This window comes from Leucoraja erinacea, chromosome 3, assembly GCF_028641065.1.
Source record: "Leucoraja erinacea ecotype New England chromosome 3, Leri_hhj_1, whole genome shotgun sequence".
Taxonomy (NCBI): domain Eukaryota; kingdom Metazoa; phylum Chordata; class Chondrichthyes; order Rajiformes; family Rajidae; genus Leucoraja; species Leucoraja erinaceus.
In genome coordinates, this window is record NC_073379.1 from 72859196 (window position 1) to 72875007 (window position 15812).

Consider the following 15812-nt stretch of genomic DNA (forward strand, 5'->3'; position numbering starts at 1 on the left):
ATGCCTATCCCATTTATTTTTAAATGATACCAATGAACCTGCCTCCACCACTTCCACTGGAAGCTCATTCCACACCGCTACCACTCTCTGAGTAAAGAAGTTCCCCCTCATATTACCCCTAAACTTCTGTCCCTTAATTCTGAAGTCATGTCCTCTTGTTTGAATCTTCCCTATTCTCAAAGGGAAAAGCTTGTCCACATCAATGTCTATCCCTCTCATCATTTTAAAGACCTCTATCAGGTCCCCCCTTAACCTTCTGCGCTCCAGAGAATAAAGACCTAACTTATTCAACCTATCTCTGTAACTTAGTTGTTGAACAATGACTCATTGCAGAAAATGTTGATTAATTCTCCGAAATTCCATTTTCTGTAGAACCTTCTTCGGTGAATTTTACTAACTTCTCAAAATGTCTACAAGATAGACAGCAACACTTATTTCCATCAATTCATTTATAACAAATTTCACTTCAATTCTACATAATAAATGAAGACAAATAAAAGTGTTTACTTTTATAAGGATGACACTTTATAATTTACCTTATCTTGCACATTCAGAGGACATTCTTGTTGATGCAAAAAGCATAATGTTTCAGTATGACCGTGTCTTGCAGCCCAATACAGCGCAGTGGACCCAGACTGGAAGAAATTCAGATCATTATTTTAAAGAAAATAATCTAGAAAGTTTGAAACCTAAAAATACCAATTTCCTTTTTTTGGTGAATTTTATGAATCTTATTCATAAAATTACGAATGTCTAATCAATTAAACACAATTCCAATTTATTTTTAATCACAATCACATTAAAGTTGAACATAATTGTTTTCTATACGACAATACAAAATGAGAATACAAAATGAGACAATACAAAATTGCATTAAAAAAAACATGATAATTAATGTGATAACAAATGACAATTTTTCTGACAAAATCGAGAGCATATTTTGAAAAGATCCATTACAAACCTTATCCTGGACATCAATCTTCGCTCCTTTCTGTATGAGCAAGTTAAGAATTTGAATGTTTCCACAACCTGCTGCAACCAATAATGGAGGGGTTCCAAGCTGTAGAAAGATGTAATAAATAATGAGGTGGGGTAGAAATTGAAGTGTCTAATTTTCCTCTTTGCTTAATCTAAATGCTCTGTGAAGAATAATCATCGCGTAGCTCCAGGGCACAGTTGCATCACGAACTGCAACTAATCCAACACAACATGCTGCAACATTTTTCATTACATTTTCCAATTCTCTCCTGCACTTTACCCTGTCTTCTGAATGCTTGAGATTTTCTTGCAAGCTCACCCCAGCATCCAACTGTTAAGAATCTTTAAAACTTCATAGGTAATGCGTGGAGGAGTGTGTTCCCTCCAAAACCACATGAGGGTTCCTGAAGCTTTGGATGAACAGGAGGTCCGCAATTACTGATGACCAGATCTCAGGCATTCAAGTCTGGTGATATAGGAGATACTGGTGATATAGGTGATAAGAAGTTCATGTATGACCTGGATAACGCCATAGGGAAAGCCAAAGGACACTTTGTTAGTCCAAACTTGAGGATCACACAGATTGTTCTGAAGATCTGAAGTCCCAAAACAGCTTTAAAAGGACAACCAGAATGCTGGTGTCCATGAAGTCAAAGGTGACATGCCTCACTGCCGGTACTATTGACATTTGATGAATAATTTGAAACAATAAGTACAGGAGAGAGATTGATAATCTGGGTGAATCTTGCTAACTTTAGCAATACCAAAGAGCTGATTGTTAACTTCAAAAGGGGAAAGCCAGGAATTCATCAACCCATCTATCAATGGGGTTGCACTGGAGTGTACAGCTTCAAATTTCTGAGCGTGCATACCTCCGAAGATCTGTCTTGGGCACAGCACATTGATGCAATCATATAGAGAGCACATCTACTTCCTTAGAAGATTTGGTATATTGCTGAATACTCACTCCAACTTCTACAAGTACAGGACAGTAAAGGGGCTGTCCCACTTGGACAACCTAATTGGCAAGTTTAGAAGAGTTTTAAAAAATGACATGTTGAAGACCTCCTTCGACTATGTAGAAGACCTCCTTCGACTATGTTGAAGACTAGCTACGACTAGCTACAACTGACTATGACTAACTTCGGGAAAATTGGACATCGAATAGTGGATAGTGAAGACGATCTCCTTCGACCTCCCATCGACCATGATGAAAACTATCTACGACTACAACTACCCTCGATTACCTATGACTAACATGCCAACCTACTACGACTAAGCCTACAAGTAAAAAAAGTATTGATTTTTTCCATGGCGACCTTTTCTTACTCGCGTGCATTTTTTAACACATTGAAAAAAACGCCGCGACCTAGCTGAGGCCTTGAGTACGTGGAGACCACTCTCGAGCACGAAGGAGAGTTACGAAGACCTCCTACGACCCTGGGCTCGACGATGCTGCGAGTACGAGTCAAGGGCAAACTCGCCAGAACTCGCGGATTAGGCCGGCCAAGTGGGACAGGCCCTTAAGCATACTGATTGGTTGCATCATGGCCTGGCTCAGTAACTCGAACATTCGAGATCAAAGGAGGTTGCAGAAAGTGGTAGATATTGCCCAGTCCATCACACGTGTTGGTATTGGTACAGTTATTTACCTCCCCGCTGTCAAAGGGATCTATAGGCCTCAAAAAGGCAGCAAATATAATCAAAGATCCACACCACCCTGGTCACGCTCACCCATACCACTGGGAAGAAGATACAGGAGCCCAAAATGCATGACCTACAGATTCAAGAACAGCTTCTTCCCAGCAACCATGAGCTTCTTGAACACCGTACAACACTAACCACTACCTCAGCAACTATGAATTACTGTGGACTTTGTTTTGGTTGCACAACAGACTTTAATTTTGCATTGTTATGGTCTGTTTACCTTTTATAACTGATTATTTGTTTATAATTGATTATTATATATTAGTCTGTGTGATTTGAATTAATGAACCTGTAGAGTTGCAGCATATGAACATCATTGTTCCATTACCAGTACATATGACAAGTAAACCCTTTTGACATGTTGAAAATGTTTGATCTAGTATACAAAAGGTTATTTTCAGCCTCTTGTAAGTGTCTTTATGCGTGTGACAGAAAAAAAGGACAACATTCAGGGTGGAGCATGCACTGTGCTAATTAGCTGGGTGCTGCAATTGATCCTGCAGAGCCAAGGACATGCAAGTAAATATAAATGCAGTAAATAACCCTTCCTGAAAATATACCGTGGCAATATTATTTCAACATAATTCCACACATCTGGGAACTGCATTGGATCCACAGGAGTAGTTTCCAGATGTGCAAAAATGACTCCTGGTTCCTGATGAACACTCAGAAGATCAAAATCTTTGCCTTCGATCATAGCATTTATTTATTTTCGTTTGCTTCAAGACAAACGTCAAAAGTTTCCTTGTGGGAATCGCACTGTATCTTTGCTCTGAGCAATAGAGACATGCAAGATTAGCAAAGCCATACTGGGGACACAGGGCATTCAGTCACTGGTAAATACATGTCAGTAACTAAAGATGGAGGAATACCAGTTGTCATAGGAACAGCATTTGCAGAAAATGTGCTTTACAAGGAAGCTATTGTTGAGTCATCCTGCATGTTGTAACCTGTCTTAATACCTACTTCCGCCATAGGCACTCTGTTGCCACTTTCTGCACAAGTCACAAATATCCTCCTAAAACTTAATGATTCACTGTGATGCTCTCGGGGGATTAAATGTGTGGGTTTAATAACCTTGCGTTATATTATTTTACAGAATGATTATTAGGAGACACTTGCCCCTCCTTACCTTTGCAGTTATCTCTCAGGTTCCATCTCATCTTTCTGACTTAACAATTATTAGCTACACCAGACATTGATATTTTAATGGTCACGGCATGCAAAATACTAGGGTTAAGAACTTCCTTCTTTAATATGATGACCAATCACACAAGTAAAGAATTGCATCCTCTCATCCAGCTGCTTCCCTATAGCTAAATGCACTCTTTGTCACAAATGACTAGTTTAGTTCTCAGTGCTACCGCAATGGCTATAATAATCCCTAGATATGCTTATCCAAAGTTGGTTCTTCTTTCATACTCTTGTGACTTTTAAATGGACTAAACTGGTAGGGCTCATCTGACACAGGGACTATCCCAATATTTAAGAAACAGTTAGACAGGTACATGGATACGACAGGTTTGGAGGGATATGAACCAAGCGCAGGCAAGTGGGACATGTTGGCCAGTGTGGGCAAGTTGGGTCGAAGGGCCTGTTTCCACACCGTATCACTCTATGACTCTATGGGAACGACAAGCCAATTGCATGTAGCACAGTGAAGGGTGGCCTCAGCACAAAGACGATATTTGTGGACTGTTTGTTAGCGAATCTTGGAACTGTAGTTCATAATTTTCTGGTTCAATGAGCTGAGCCAAATAAGTCACCATCAGAAGCATTAAGTAGCAGTAGCGTGGTGTTAGAAGCAAATATGTACAATCACAACCTACCTTCACTGGTCAATAATTCTGTTTCCCCTTTACATAAACTCGCATTTACTCTTTACTTTGTGCTACCATTGATCTGTTAAATCTACATCATTATAAAACAAGATGCATACTTTCCATATAATCATTAAGCTGGTTCAAACATTCACAGGCTTTGAAATTTGGATCATATACTGGGTGGCTTTGTTGATTTATCTTGAAAGACAGTTTAAAGTTGCAAACCTGGCAATCATCGGCTTTCATAAAAAAATGTTGCCGACCAAAGCACACTACTTAAACACAATAAGCTGGAGTAACTCAGCGGGACAGGCAGCATCTCTGGAGAGAAGGAATGGGTGACATATCGGGTCGAGACCCGTCCTATAGGCATTTGGTTGGTAATGCCACATTTGAAACCCAAAGCAATGTAACTGTGGATGAAGGCACCTCCTACTCCAAGTTCCCAAACTATTGAAGACTTTTTGATTTATTTACATAACTCCAACTTCATAATGTGAATGATTATTATGTTAGGCAAGTCATAGTCACAGCACAGAAACAGATTGGTCTAACTCGTCCATGCTGACCAAGATGCCATTCTAAGTTAGTCTCATTTGTCCACGTTTGGTCATATCTCTCAAAACGTTTCCTGCCCATGTACCTGTCTAAATGCCTTTTAAATTCTGTTATAATACCTGCCTCAACTATCTCTCAGGAAGCTCATTCCATACACCCAGCACCCTCTGTGCTCGAAGGAATAAAGTCCTAACCTATACAACCTTTCATTATAGCTCAGCCACTCAAGTCTTGGCAACATCCTCAGAAACCTTCTCTGCACTTTTTGCAGCATAATGACATCCTTCCTATAGCAGGATGACCAAAATTGAATACAATACTCCAAATGCGACCTCATCAATGTCTTGTGCAATTGTAACATAACATCCCATCTTCTAAACTCAGTATTCTGATAGATGAAAGCCAATGTGCTAAAGCCTGCTTTACCATCCTATCTACCTGTGAAAAATATTTTTAGGGAACTATGCTCCTGTACTCCAAGATCCTTCTGCTCTGCAACACTCCTACCATTCACTGTGAAGGTTCTGTCCTGGTTTTACTCCTCAAAATGCAACACTTCGCACTCATCTCCGTTAAACTCTAGTTATACTGCAGAAACAATATATTTATCTTTTAAGCATACACAATGTGGCAAATTTGGTTTTGTATCATTTTAGATTCTATACTCATTTTAAGTCTACAAGTGTTTTATAAAATATAACACTACTTTAAAAATTATTAAATTATGTGTTTTGCACTAAAGTAATGCCCTATTTCCAAAACTGGAAAGGAAATAATTCTTGAGGCATTAACAAGATTTATCAAAGGATGTAAGTTACCTTGTTGGCCTGGTTTATGTCATAGTTGGCAAGGGATCCAAGGAGATGTTGTAGGCCCGGAACATTATCATCATTGATGGCATGAATAATTGCTTTCATCACAAAAGAATCCTCTTCATCCTTATCAGGAGGAATGAAACAAACAATCACTTTTGGAATCAACCAGTCTACTGAACATATGGGGGAGGAAGCAAGAATGTTTATGCTATTTTCAAAAGCAACATATTTTATACATAATGTGTAGGAAGGAACAGCAGATGCTGTTTTAAACTGAAGAAACGAAAAGTTGGAGTAACTCAGCGGGTAAGGCAGCATCTCTGGAGAAAAGGAATAGGTGATGTTGTGGGTCAACCCAATACGTCACCTATTCCTTTTCTCCAGAGATGCTGTCTCATCTGCAGAGTTACTCCAGCTTTTTGTGTCTATCCATAATTTATATACATATCTGCCAACAATTCGGGAATCATGGAAATCAAACTGGTAATTACATTTTTTAAATCAATACTTTTTAAGCGAGACTGGTGGAATCGTGTCGAGCCTTAGCTCTTCAGCATGACATTGTCAAATTTCATGTACGTCCCAGCTTTATCAGCATGTTAATCTGTTGTGCAATTAAACAGTACAGGCTTCCATGAACCTAGATTGAACCTGATCTGTCCTGAACTAACTGGTATTATGATGAGCAGAGGTTTGAAGGCGGGTTGGTTTGGATACACCAACATTTGTTTAGCAATGGTAAAAACGTCACAATTAGTTTCAGTGAAGTTCAATTTGATGCAGAACCTGGGTCAACACAGAGTGTTTTCATAACCAGAAAACTATGCAGTGCTCCTCCTATCAACTCAGTCGTTAATCTGTGATTAGTATGTGGGTTTTGGTTGCAGATAAATCATAATGTCAGTGAAATCAGCCTCCTGAATGATGGTGGATGAGCAGCATCAAAGGAGTTAATATTGCAATAGCAATGCTTTTTCAATGATAGGGAAACAAAATGGAAGAAGAAAATTAAAAACATAGTTGTTGTTCGTTTATTTTCTATCCCTTTTTACTGGACAATAGTCTTGGGCTGTATGGCACAGTGAACCATGAATAAGCCAGAGAGAAACAGCAGACTGCCCCCAACTATAGCTAGAATACAATTACACAATTCTTCTTATTTCTCAGCTTCACAAAAAGAAACCAAGTCCTCAGCTGCTGAATTGATTTTTGTTCAGGTACTTACCAAAGTGTCCTCGCTCCTAGCAACACTCATGTTGCTCCGAGAAAGGAATGATCTTGATAGCCGTTGGCACAGTGATATTAGCCTTACTGATTGCTAAATAAACAACAATTTAACACATTAACTTGGCAGCAAAGTTTCAATTAAACACACTGAGAACTTTCACTTCACACAAATAATCAACTAGTCAACTAATCAACATCAGTGGGACATGGAATGAATTCTAAATAGATGGAATGTCAGGCAGCTTTAAATTTACAGGCCTTATTTTGGGCCATAGGGGTTAAAAGCTTAATGGGCCTGTCCCACTTAGGCGATTATTCAGCGGACTGCCGGTGACTATCAAGTTGCCGACAGTCGCCTGAAAAACCGGCAACTGGAACGGCGACTGTCAGTGGAACACACACACACACACATTGCTTCCTTCACCAGCCCGTTATGCAGGTGGGGGACAGGGCAAGCGGGGGGAGCGCTGTCTAAAATATTCACACGGTGCAAAGCCAAGGTGAAACAGACACACGACGCGATGAACAGGAAGGTTGGCGCTGTAAAAATACAGCTAAAAAAAAGCAGTGTACGGTAAGTCCTTTAAAAGGCGGGGGGGGGGGGGGGGGGGGGGGGGGGGGGGGGGGGGGGGGGGGGGGGGGGGGGGGGGGGGGGGGGGGGGGGGGGGGGGGGGGGGGGGGGGGGGGGGGGAGGGGGGAAGAGGGGGAGAAGGAGTGGAGACAACTTTTAAGAAGCCAGAGATACACGGCTGTGAAGTTCAGCGGATATTTAACCGGTGAGTTATCCTTGGTTCTGAAAACTACTGCTTACCTTTTTTTTCCCCACGATGAGCCAATGAAATTCACCGGTCAGTACCGGCTACAACCTACGAGAACCTCTGACCTCCTGGCAACCCATTAGGACCTCCTGGCGACCCACCTACGGCTCGTGAATACTCGCTCCTCTCCATGACGGCTTCATTGCAGTCGCCGCTAATTTTTCAACATGTTGAAAAAGTCACGGCGACCATAATGAGGCCGTGACTAGTTCCAAGAATGCGGGAACTCCTCACGACCATGAAGACCTCCATTGCCTCTGTGGCAGAGAATTCCACAGATTCACAACTCTCTGGGTAAACTTTTCCTCATCTCAGTCCTAAATGGCCTACCTCTTATTCTTAAACTGTGACTCCCTAGTTCTGGACTCCCCCAACATCAGGAACATTTTTCCTGCATCTTGCCTGTCCAATCCTTTATGAATTTAAATGTTTCTATAAGATCCCCTCTCATCCTTCTAAATTCCAGTGAATACAAGCCCAGTCAACCCATTCTTTCATATGACAGTCCCGCCATCCCGGGAATTAACCTAGTGAACCTATGCAGCACTCGCTCAATAGCAATAATGTCAATACCAAAATTGCACACAATATTCTAGGTGCGGTCTCACCAGGGCCCTGTACAAATGCAGTAGGACCTCCTTGCTCCTAAACTCAAACCCTCTCACAATGAAGGCCAACTTTCTTCACTGCCCACTTGGCTTTCTTCACTGCCTGCTGTACCTGCATGCTTACTTTCAGTGACTGATGTACAAGGATACCCAGGTCTCGTTGTACCTTCCCCTTTTCCTAATCTGACACCATACAGATAATAATCTGCCTTCCTGTTCTTGCCACCAAAGTGGATAGCCTCACATTTATATCCACATTATATTGCATCTGCCATGCATTAGTTTATAAAGCAGCACCTCATTACGCAATTATATCTTATCAGTGAATCTCATTTAGTAATCAACACATCACTTTTTTCATTTGTTGCTGTACCATTTATACGAGCAATCAACTTCACATGTCAATCGCTTGATAAAAATGATTTTATGAATATTTAACTTGTTTTTGCTGATCTTAATTTCAATGATCTTTAGAGTTTTGTTTTTAAATTAGCAAAGAAGAATTCATATTGTGCAAGCTCCATGCAAGGTTACATTTTCATATCTAATTAACCCATTTATTGTCAAAATAGGTCCAAATGCCTAAAGTTACACTTTAAAACGTTATTGATCTTAGACACACTTGGAGATATAAATGAGTTTGCTCTTTCCTTTATTAAAAATATTGGATATTGTCTGACCATTGAATTCTGAAACAATTACATTTTGAAATAACTTTCCCTTTATCCCCATGAAACGTCTGTCTGTGCTTTCTATTGTTCATAGCCTTCCTTGTACCTTTCCCTTTATTACTAGAAAAAAATGGGCAAAATTACCTGATCGAAATTCCTGTCAATTTGTATTCAGTTCTGAGTGGAGTGACCAAATATGGTTCTGTAAATATTGAATATTAGTAAAATCCACATACCTTCCATTTCCTGCGGGCTGCAAACTTTTTGAACTTCTCCATATTTACAGCAGACGCTTTTCTGCTGAGAGCCTGCTGACTGTCCTTTGGCTGAAATGTCATGAATAAAAGTAATTACATCCTAGCTTTTAGAAGTTGGAAATAAACACACAAGTATTGTAATTCCTGTGCAACTGTTGGCCCGGATCATCATTGAAACAGCTTTTCCCTCAGTCAATAAATCAAAGCTGGCATTAGACATATTAAAATGATGTATAATCATCACCAATAATACTTAATAACAATATTTGTACAGGTACATGGATAGGAAGGTTTGGGCCTAATGCGGGTAAATGAGACTAGCTTAGATGGGGCATTTTGGTGGGCATGGGCGGGGTGGACCAACGGACCAGATTCCGTGCTATATGACTATGAATATATCAAAGCAATTCTTCTGTAGGTGTAGGAAGAAACATTCATGTCTTTCTTCCTCTTAACATATCCAAGCTTGCTTGGAAGATTCAAGACCCGATGAGAACTAATGCACCCAACTCCCATCAAGATATACCTATCCCACAAACCTATTGCTGCAGCATGCACATGCCAGGCTTGGCTAAACAGAAATAATCCTTGCTAAAAATACCACATTCAATTTGATTTTTTGGAAATCCTGGCTATACAGTATTGCTTCTTTATAATTTATTTCCATACACACATTCTTTATATTTCCATTTATATTATTATTATTATCTTGCGATCTTGCTTTGAAACATGTGAAATATGCCATTGATATTGCACAATTAGTATTTTAGATGGACATCGTTTCTAATGCAACAGAAAGGCCAGAAACTCTTATTCCAACATTTATTGGTCTAAAATAAATATTGCTGGAACATTCTTTTGAAATGTACCACTGAATTTGGTTAGTTATCTTCCCAGCTTACTCTTGCATGATAAACGGCAATAATTTTGATGGATTAAATGCAGAGTAGGGGGGGAAAGGTGTAACCATCTACATTTTGATTTGGGGGGTACTTTAAGACAGTTCTAATAATAACAATAATATATATTTTTTTAAATCACACATTTGTTCCACTGGAAAAATAACTAATTCCAAATTTTAAATCACCTTTTTTCTTAAAAGATAATTTCTTTGGTTTTATTTAGAAAATAGATACTTTCCAATCATTTACTTTAAACTTAGGTATAATAATGTATTCAAAGAATTGATCTAAAATGTGTTATGCATTCTCTCCTTTTGTGTGTTAAGCCAAAGTCTTAAATACTTATAGAAAAGCACACCTTGATCCATGGGTGCTGCAAGCTATCTTGTATTGTCATTCTTTTCCTGTTAGAGACAAAGGTAGAATGCAGAATTGTTGAAAATACTGCAACAATCTTATGAAAACAAATCCTACTACTTAAACTAACCTTTCAACCCAATGTCTTTACCAGACTCCTTTGAGTATTTTAGGGTTTTTTTGTTCAAAACAGTACTTCAAATGTCATATTACACAAAAATGATCCTTAATAAAGCAACAATTAAAAAAGTAATTAACGTGTGGTGCATGGTGTGAAAATGGAAATATTTGTTATTCTTCCCTTCACCCAATTTTAGATAGTTATTTCTGTACTTAGGGGTGCAGTGAGTATGGAAACTGATTTTTTAAATTTTTATTAATCCATAGCTTGCCACAGCTTGGCTCTTAATGTTAAAATGACAATGGAATCACCTGCTTAGGCTGAATTATGACCACAAATAAGCAGTTAGAATACCCTTGGCGATCATTGGCACAGCTGAACATGTGAACAATGACAGAGTTCAGTTTAGCAAAATCATCATAGAAGTGAAACTTCGTTAAGTCTTAAAAAAAAAATGGTGGCACATGTTTTAAACACTGAAATGCAATTGTGAAATATAGTGAAACATGGGGAGAATTGATCTTCATTCAATAATTTGTACGTCTATATTGAGCATTGTGGTTAATCTCACTTTCTTTTGCAAACATGAGAATTTTAACCTATGATGCTCATTTGACATCCATTCTTTCTTCATTGACATAAAACTGGGTAATTGTTCTACAATAGTCTCCATTTATTCCATGAAAATAATAATGGAGAAAACGGGAAGATGGACCAGACTTGTTTTTCAATGATCGATGGACTTGGGTATCGATATGTCAGCCATACGGAATTTTACAACTGATCTTACCAAACCACACAATGAACTGCAGTCAGAAACAGAAACCAGGAGAGATATTTCCCCCTCAAACTCAGAGAATGAGAGGACAATTTCAGGTCCAACTAAGATCAACTACTTCGGTAGACAGCAACTTTCACAGCTCTTATTCTCTAAGTGACTGAGTATCATCAAATAACTAAGTGGTTAGTAACTTCAATGTTAATATGTGTTTAACACGCAAAGAATATTAAAGTTCACTGAAGTAACATTTTGGAAAGGTTATTGAAGACATACTTGGGATCTTTCACAAGTAGTTTCTGGATAAAGTCTTTCGCCAAGCCACTAGTATTCTTGAAAAATTCCTCATCGAATTCATAGTTCACAGCTGAAACATTGGCTAACGTTTCTTGTTTGCTGTCACCCAAGAATGGTGATGCACCACTCAAGCTAATTAAAAGAGAATGACAGAAATTTCAGAACAATGTCATATGCATGAAATAGCTGTTCAAAAAAGTTCCATGGTTAACTAAGTTCTCATAAAACAAATACCATAGGATTGAGCCCAATACCACTAGGACTACAAACAGAATCCCCCCCCCCCCCCCCCCCCCCCCCCCCCCCCCCCCCCCCCCCCCCCCCCCCCCCCCCCCCACCCCCCCACCCACCCCCCCCCACCCCCCCCCCCTCCCCCCACCCACCCCCCCCCCCCCCCCCCCCCCCCCCCCCCCCCCCCCCCCCCCCATCTACATCAGTTTGACACAGGCCAATGGAAACCTCTAAATTGCTTATGAAATAACATTATGGTAAATTGTTAATCCCTTATCAGTGGAATTAATTTTAGCCTCCTTGTGTTAATAAAAAGATTATTTTTGGAAATTCCCACAATCAGCTTTTAATTAAGGTAATTTGATTTTATCTTTGAAATGGTCTCAGAATTTTTTTACCAATTGATCCTTGTACGTTCCACACTTCAGATACAAAATCCAAGTAGCCTTTCCACTGTGTTGGCATGTATCACTATCCAACTCTCCCTCCTTCCCTCCAATAACAAAGGAAAACAATGGGCTGATTTGTAAGGGGATACCCATAACCTCCAACTTACATGTAAGAGAAGCTGGATCATTATTTGTGCTCTGTGACCATAAATCTCCATGGCTTAGTGCAACTTTAAAAATAATTATAATTGATTTAAGATTTAATTATTCTTGGAGCAATCCCATTAATTTATGCCTCTAAGCAATTACATATAAGAAAATAAAATCTCAGCACTGTCTTTTTTCAGATTTTAATTCAAAACTATCCCTCAAGAATGTATAGTAAAATGAGACATATTTCAGATGCACTGAGTACTAATGTCGTGATAACACCAAATAAGCTACTGTTCCTGTAAATGAAAACCAATATAACAAGTACTTGGCAAGACTACCAGAATAACTTTCTACCATAAGAAAATGAACAATTGTTAAAATTGTAATACTTACAGAATGTAAGTTATGACTCCAATACTCCTGAAATTCAAGAGAACAATGCTGTTACATATCTGCAAATGTGTGCTTGAACAATCTATTCAATGGCTCAGTTTATATTTTACTCACCACATATCAGCCTCCAGACCAAGAGGTTCATAGTTTACTATTTCTGGAGCTATAACATAAAATTAAATAATTAGCCTCACAAGATCTAAAGTCTTGCTCGCATGGCCAAAGGAATTGATTTCCCCCCCATTTTAGATATTTTGCTGCTAGAACATCTCATTACCTCCTCTGACTATGATAATCCTACATGGATCAGTTTTCCCTAACACCCTTTGCCAGAGACTGGATGTCAAGTATCCCAACAGGCTTTAGGAGTCTACTTCGAGCTAGAGAGACAGAGCAAAATGCTGGAGCCAGGAGAACAAAGGAGCACAGTGAAAATGGTCACATGTTTGACATCTGGCGAGAGCAGAACTGAAGATAACTTATGGCTATGCAGTGTGGGCCTTGAGAAGATAAGGTGCCTGAAACGGACATTTTGCAAAATAACTATAATGAGAAGGAGATATGAAGAAGCAATGCAATTAAGAACTTTATAGCCTGACAAGGAACAAAGATGTGATTTCTTTATTCAGCCCTTGCAGGAGTCACAACTTAAAATGATTGACTTCATAGTCATGTGAGCCTTGGTTGAGAACAAAGACTTCCTTTGTAAGATTGAAGGAAAAATGGTATTAAAAAAAGGGCAGTTCGATATGGGCGGAAATGCCGGGGGGAGTGCGCGGCGGCAGGGGTACGCGTTGGAGTTCGGAGTCGGTCACCAACCAGCTCAGCTCCCGATGTTACCGTCCACAGGGCCCACGGCTGAAGCGTGCGCGCGCGCGTGCGTGCGGCCACCAAGAAATTGTATCCCCCACCATGTTTTGACAGCGATTTCCACCCCTGCAGTCTGAGACATCAGCACCCGGGAACATCCACCGCAAGAAGGGACCCCATTTCAAAACTCAGACAACCCCCGAGTGAATCTGGCCAATTCGTTCATACGAGTAATATCTGCGACCAAGTCATGAGTTTTTTGATTTAGTTTAAGAAGTGTTGTTGAAATTGTAAAATAAATGAGAAGTTATTAGAACTCAATGGTTTGCCTGCATGTTTAAGTTACTCGAGTGTTAATAAAGATGAAATCTTTTGTTCGGTACATCAGTTGATACCCTATAGAGGTTAATAGGGTCAACACACCCTAACTCAAGAACAATTGGAATTTACTCTTGATGCAATGTTTTTGTTTTACAGCTGCTTCAAAGTTAAGAGGTCTTTAAATATCGTTTTAGTGCAGCTGTTGCGATTGTTCCACTGTTTTGCTTCATGCTCATTGATTTCTTTCAATTTGAAATTGTTCAGATTGCATGAAACAAACTTAAAATTAACGCCCTTTTACAGCTGTTATTCTGAACATATAAAACATTAAGCCAACCGCAAAGCCACCTATTTTCCATTTAGATCCGGATCATTTCAATTTACTTTATGTTTAAAAAGTTATCAAAATAGCACAACACTTTGGTTCTAAACTAAAGCATCCGTACGCTAATGCATGCCGGAAATCGCCTGATGTTTTATCCCGTTTGCTGTACGTTCCTTTGCGCACAAACAACCTCCACCCAACAACTTGAGCAAGTTCTATCAAAGTATGCCTTGCCCCAATTCAGAATTTTAACTTGTGGGATCGCCCAGTCTTTATCCATAACTTTAAAAAAACTAATAGAACAGTGGTCATGGGTCCCAAGATACTTGCTCATGAACACTTCATTCACTTGCCCTCCATTATGTCCTAAGAGTAGATCAAGCTTTGGCCTCTCCCATGTAGGGCCTGCTACATATTTGCTGAGGAAACTTTCCTGAACACATTTGCCAAATTTCACTACGTCTAAGTTCTTGGCACCATGACGGTCCCAGTCTATACTGGGAAAGTTAAATGCCCTAAAATGACAACTGTGTAGAAGTGAATACATTTCTTGTCTGTATCTACTGTGGAGAAAATCATGGAAATCAAAGAATTCAAAGTAGAGAACTGTGAATTTTGCAACATATCCACATGACAAAAGTTGTGCCGGTGAACTTCACATCACCTACTGGAGAGGATTTTGAGAGATAGGACTGATTAATTCAACCAACGTTGAAAGATAAGGACTGATTAGGGTTAGTCAACATAGCTTTTGCGTGGGAAATTATGTCTTACTAATCTGATAAGAATTTATATGAAAAGGTGGTCAAGAGGATTGACGGGGGCAAGATGGGAGACATTGTCTAAGGCCTTGCTGTGGTCCATGTAGACAATGTCCCATATGGTAAGCTGGGCTGAAATCACATGGATTTCAGGATAAACCAGACAACTGGATATAACATTTACTTGATGGTAGGATCAGAGGGTGGTCGTGGAAGAGTTGTTTTTCAGACTAGAGATCTGTGACCAGCAGTGTGCTACAGGCATTGGTGCACCCCTGTTCATCATATCTTTTCATGAACTGGGTAAGAATGTTAGTAAATCAACTTTAAGGGCACATCATTTTGTTATTTTAGTAGATTCCAGGAGCAAACAATAGGGGAGAAACGTAAACGCATGGTGTTTCTGAATAAAAATGCAATCAGCTTGAAAGAAGCAGCAGAATGTAGAAGAGTGACCAGGTAGCCTGTCACAATTAACCTTCCAACAGAATGTGCAAGGCTAAATTTATAAG

At 39.6% G+C, this 15812-nt stretch overlaps 1 protein-coding gene across 1 annotated transcript in view; it reads right to left on the reverse strand.

The window, feature by feature from the left end:
- Positions 1-15812, reverse strand: part of dapk1 (death-associated protein kinase 1) — a 179956-nt gene that overhangs the window by 74737 nt on the left and 89407 nt on the right. Inside the window, exons 6-14 of the mRNA XM_055632928.1 lie at positions 13198-13246; positions 13084-13110; positions 11897-12049; positions 10723-10768; positions 9442-9531; positions 7107-7199; positions 5885-6004; positions 962-1060; positions 537-635 (exon numbers count right to left, since the gene is read on the reverse strand). Of these exons, the coding sequence (XP_055488903.1) occupies positions 537-635; positions 962-1060; positions 5885-6004; positions 7107-7199; positions 9442-9531; positions 10723-10768; positions 11897-12049; positions 13084-13110; positions 13198-13246 (776 nt within the window). The remainder of the gene's footprint in view (positions 1-536; positions 636-961; positions 1061-5884; positions 6005-7106; positions 7200-9441; positions 9532-10722; positions 10769-11896; positions 12050-13083; positions 13111-13197; positions 13247-15812) is intronic.